At 32.2% G+C, this 6,054-nt stretch overlaps 1 protein-coding gene across 1 annotated transcript; it reads left to right on the forward strand.

Annotated features, from left to right (window-relative positions):
* The first annotated feature begins 2,857 nt into the window (after positions 1–2,857).
* LOC141316988 (complement C1q-like protein 4) lies at positions 2,858–5,213 on the forward strand. The gene is made up of 4 exons (XM_073832858.1): positions 2,858–3,155; positions 3,315–3,368; positions 4,549–4,680; positions 4,892–5,213. Exons 1-4 carry the CDS (start codon positions 2,858–2,860, stop codon positions 5,173–5,175), a joined length of 768 nt encoding a protein of 255 aa, XP_073688959.1. The 3' UTR covers positions 5,176–5,213.
* The last annotated feature ends 841 nt before the right edge of the window (positions 5,214–6,054 follow it).

Genomic DNA, 6,054 nt, shown 5'->3' on the forward strand with positions numbered 1-6,054 from the left:
AAATTTGCAACTAAGCAACTTAATTCCCCCACTTGTGACTAAAGTACATGCACTTTTGTTTTATGATTCCATTTGGACGTGTCAAAATTGGTACATGTATAATATATATATATATATATATATATATATATATATATATATATATATATATATATATATATATATATATATATATATACAAGCATAAATGATGGGAAGTCAATGTTCCCACAATGATAGTCGAATCAGTAATCTTTGAATTGAGTGGATTTGGGCACTGATTTATCTTTACAGGTACAATTTTCTGTACTATCATTTACCATTTTATGCTGTTTTATTAGGGTTTTATATTTCCATTTTTATAGATTTATAGACACACACACACAATTGCAAATTCCAATTTGAACAATCATTCTGAGTGATATGTATCAGTGTGTATGTTCCAGGTCTGATCTAAAACGTTTACTGTACACCTGTTTAACAAACTGCATGCCAATTTTTATGTGCATGTGACAGAAAATATACTTTAGTTAATAATTTACCACTATATACTTTATAGTATTTTTAAACTCTGGCGGCACCTATGATGATGGAAAACAAATAAAAACAGATAGTCTTACCAGACAGTAAATTCAGTCTGTGAGATGCCAATATACACAATATCAAAGTGCCGTATCTCCTACCTTCCCATAATTTACAAGATACACAAAACCATCTAATTAAAAATTAACTGACATTTACAACTGTTTTTCTGCATGGCTCAGTGGTTTGAATTCATGAGGAGGGGAATGGGTAAGGTTGTCCTTAAGAAATGGCAATATATTTCTACTTTTTCTACAACCATTAGCTAAACTGTAAAATAATCCATAAAGTATATTATAGACCATTACAGCTACTTCAAACAAAACTTGTGCGTTCCCTTGTGCGTCACGTGAACCGATCATTTCTTTCTCTTTACTAGTTAAAGCACAAAATAAACATGAATGAACATCTGAAACTATTGTATTTCAACCGTAGAAAGACATACACACTATTTTTGAAGTTCAAATCTAATCTACTCTCCTGTTTGGTTTGCTTGTTGGACAGACATAGCAGATTCAGCGTTATATGATTGGTCAGATCGCCTGTTAATCAAACTCTCTGCAATGGTTCAATTGTCGGTTTTATGAATTTGTTTAAGCCTATTATTTATTTTTCTATTAATTTATCTCAACTTTTGGAATGGACAGTTTACACTGCCTTAATTAACACAGCAAAGATAACAACCGTTCTTTACTGAAAGCAAATTCATGACAGCTTTCTGTCCATTCCTCAAACTTAACAAGACTGCAGATTTCCTTCGTGTTTTCTCACTAATTTGTTGTAGTATGTTGTTCTCTTTTATTATATTTGTTTCTGTGTCTGTGTGTGTTTATATTTTATATATAATCAGTCAAAGGATTAATAAAAAAAAGAATGTCCCCACAAGGTCAAAATTTACTGGTATTACTATCCTTGTGGGGACATTTGGTCCCCATAACGTGATAAATACCAGGTACACACACACACACACACACACACACACACACACAGTAAATCACGGGAAATTTACAACATATTACCAGATTCTAAACACACATTGACAGCAAACAAATAGTTAATGAGAATGAAAAAGAAGAGCAGGATTGCATATAGCGTACTTTTAGACAGACTACTCTGCATATGAAACAAAACAGAGGCCTTTTACTGGAACATATGAATATGAAACTTAATCAAAATAAATGCTTACAAAACACCATAATAAGCTCATTTCATGAATGCACTTGTTATAAATATGTGCACACCTCCATTTATATTGCTGATGCTGACATTGGAAAATTTCCTAATTTCATAAATAACTTGAATTTTACATGAATTTTAAAGAAAGGTTTTCTTTTCTATTTATTTTCCAAAATTCTCTGCAACAATGTGCATTGTTGAAGACACTGTACAATATATTTAAATTAAATTATAATATAAGTTGCTTGGGATTAAAGCAACTGCTGTCAGGAACATGTCTGTGTTTTGTCCTGTTCTGTCTCTTCTGTTTTCCCAGTGTTTTTCCCCTTCTGTTTCTAGTTCAATTGGTTTAGTCTGTTCTCCCCCTTTTGGTTTAGTCTTTTTGGTTTAGTCTTGCCCATATTTGTATTTCCCCCTCGTTATCTTGTTTGTGACCACGCCCCCGTTTCAGTGTATTTAAGAGTCTGTGTGTGCACTCCCCATTTGTCCGTCAATGATTCTGTTACCTCTGTTTGCTTGTTTTCATGTGCTCATCTTATACTCCCGGTTTTTGTTTTTTTGTATTAGTTACAGTGTTTTATTTAATAAACTATTTACGTTTTCATTTACTCCGGTTCTCCTCATCATTCTCCACTCCTCAACCCCGCCTGGAACGTGACAACTGCCAAATGTATAAAAATAATTTACACTCTCTGACAGGACTGGGGCTAGTACGTCACCTTGCCCCATTGGATCTAAAACCTATAATTTAATTATACAATGATAACAAGTGTAAAAGTAATAATCATTTTCTCCTCATTGTTTTGTATTGATTAATTCATGCTTTTATTCAGTTTTACTTATGTTCTATGTTGTCCATGTGAAGGAAAAATGTAACTGTAAATGTAATTTAAAGGAATGTTTTTTTAAAAAAAAACAATAGTACAACCACAGTACCAAAAATATTCTGTACTTTTTTGTTGTTGTTGTTGTTGTTGTTAATTATGATTAACAATTAACTTTGCAACTTTTTTATCTGAAGAATTATAAATCTTGTACAGAAGATAGTGAGTCAGGACACTATAAAAAGAGCCTGCAAGGCTGTGAGAGATAACAGAGTAAGAGCCAAACATCAATGAAGATGAAGAGTTTAGTCTGTATACTCCTGCTGCTGGAAACCTTTGTGTTCACTGTACAGCAGCAGGTAGATGTAGGACTCAGTGAAAATGAGATTAGCCAACAGCCCAGCCCTGAGAACAGAAGACAGAATCCACCTCAAACTGACACTCGGAGAACTGAAACTTCAACGGACAGCCAACAAAACTGCCAACTGACCTTCTCTGACATCCATGCAGCACTGAGAGAACTGACTGCCATTGTTACAGAGCAGAAAGCAAACATCAGAGCTTTAGAGACGCAACTGAACAAGAAAAATGAAGGTACCTCTTCAAAACTTTCACTCTATTGTCAGTGAACCTCGAAGTCAAACATCAATGTAAATGTTAGTTAGTGTAAAACTGAGTGTATACTGTCAATTGTTTTGTCTATTATACTAAGCAGTGTAAATGTCAATTAACATAATCTTTATTCCTTAACAGAAATTTCAAATCTTACTCTGAGTCAAGTGGAACAGTTGAGAAAGGAAAATAAAGGTGAAACAATGTGTAAATGACTTCAAATTGAGTGTATAAATTGTAACACTACAATACAGGTGCACAATATGCATTAAATAATGCTTAACTAACGCACAAATAATTATGAATTTATATATAACTAAGTGGCGATATATTTTCTTTGAGGTGCAGAGCACAGTGCGTCAAACCCTCCCACTTCAGATTTTAGCCAATCAATAATGTTTTTATATATTTTGGCCTCATGTAATTGGACCATTCTCGACTGTCAAATATGCGTAGTATCTTTTCCGAGATGAAAGCTGTTCAAATAAAGGGGGAAAAATAAATAAAAATATGGATCATGGAGCTTGTATGGAGTTTGCTCGCTTGATGTAATGTAAGTCATGCCTTTTATCTTTTTCCCTGTTTGTTATTTCAAAGTCCTGTCACTGAAGCATTGTGGGCAACGACACAGAAAGTAACTAAAAGAATGTTGTTTAAATTAAGAATGCAGTTTAAATAAACTAAACCATGTATTAATGGTTACCACATCAGCAACTAATAAACATTCTATATGATTCAAAGATTAAGTAATCAAAAATAGTCATTAGTTAAATGTGTTATAGTGTATTAATTCCCTAATAACATATTATATTAACTGATTATGCAAATCCATGTTAATTACCACAATGGTCAAAGCTACTTCATCTTTTAGTTTTCAGCTTTTAATTAATCATTAGCTAATGATTTGCAAAGGTATCATTATGGTATGACTAATTAATGTTACTAACTAATTTTTAATATGTCATTGTGGTTATGGATTTTGAATTAGTCATGTGCCAACAAGTAAACTCATAATGATGAATGTGAAAATCATTAGCTAATGATTGATTAAAGCAGACAACTGGAAGTTGAAATGCATGGCTTCGACCCATTGTGGTAATTAACACATGAATTTTCACTATTAGTTGTTTTTCAGAAATTAAAATATTATGACACATTTAAGTAATAACAATGTATTGATTACTTAAGCTATGAATCATATAGAATGTTCATTTGTTGCTGATGCAGTATTTATAAACGTTTTAATGCATTAACTCATGATTATCTGTGTATTAGTTAAGCAGGAATTAATGCATATTAGTGCCACCATATTGTAAAGTGTTATTATAGTTGTATTACAAGTTGTTACAATATTGCTTATGGTTTTTATTAACAGACAGGCAGATAGCTTTTTCAGCTGCACTGATGAAATCTGGCGGTGGACATATTGGTCCTTTTACCACTGAGATTACACTAACCTACAGGAACGTCTTCACAAACATAGGGAATGCCTACAACCCAATTACAGGTAATGATCAATGAAATCAAACCATAAGACATAGTTTATAGTAATAAGAAACTTTTCTGCTCCATTCTAATCTCTCTACAGTTGTGTAATATATATAAGAGAATTAAATGATTTTGTCATGTTTCAAAATAATTACACAATGTGTTTGGTAATTGAGCATTCATGCAGGAAACAGCTGAATATTTTCTTTATCTCTTTTTATTTGCTTTAGGTATTTTCACAGCCCCACTGAAAGGAGCGTATATGTTCAGAATCTCTCTCTTTGCCTTTGGTAGTCAATCAACTCTTACAACTGTCTCCATTGTTAAGAATGGAGAGCGTGTGGTTATAGCACAAGGTCATCAGCCTGGAGGTAATGTAAACTCCTCAAATGGAGTCGTGTTGCTCCTGGAGGTTGGAGACGTTGTCTATGTGAGTCTTTGGTCTAACAGGTGGATATTTGATAACGATAATAACCACAGCACTTTTAGTGGCTACCTATTGTTTCCCTTATAGAAGATGAGCCTTGCAGGATGTGATATCAATAATTATGAATCTTTAGATACACTGTAAAAAATAACCTATAGAATCTACTCAATAAAATTGAGGTAACAATTTGCACTCAGTTTGATTGGGTAGATTCTATATTATATATTTGAGTAAAAATTACCCACATTTAACAGCTACGACTAACTAAAAAGAAGTAGGTAAAGTCTAAGTAATATTTTTGAATACTAATTAGCTATGAAGATTGAGTAATATTTACTCTATTTTAGTAGGCAACAGTTCATCTACTAAATTATTATTTATAATAATTAGCCAATATAAATAATTACACATTATTTATTCCGGAAAGGTTGAATTTACCTTAAAAAAAATGGTCAGACACAGGATATTGCATTTTACTTTTTATTAACCAAATAACAAACATTTCTTCTTTAAACAAAATAATTAATGCATGTTCAAAAGAATGCTCTTACAATCAATTTAAGTGAAATACAACTTTATATCACTGATGTTACATAAAACCTCTTAAACGCTTCCAATTTTAAAAAAAATCAATGTCTTCATGCATGTCAGAATATGTGCTAAAAACAATCTTAAATGCTGTCCCACATTTTGTCATTTCAAACTATATAAAAACTGACTTGACGTCATTTGTTAAAACAATGGCTACAGCACTTGAAAATGAGAGGCTGGGTCCTCCTGAATCATGCATCATCAGCATCTTCATCATTTGATTTGTGTGTCCCTCAAGTTCATCCTCCTGTTAGAAAGAAAAACAAGAAGCATATAATTTATTTATTTTTAACATTTGTTTAAGCATATTAACATGTTCCAGTAAAATTGTTTTATTTGTGATTCTACATTGCTAGCATGATGCCATTCTATTGT

The sequence above is a fragment of the Garra rufa genome, unplaced genomic scaffold (genome assembly GCF_049309525.1).
Source record: "Garra rufa unplaced genomic scaffold, GarRuf1.0 hap1_unplaced_195, whole genome shotgun sequence".
Taxonomy (NCBI): Eukaryota; Metazoa; Chordata; class Actinopteri; order Cypriniformes; family Cyprinidae; genus Garra; species Garra rufa.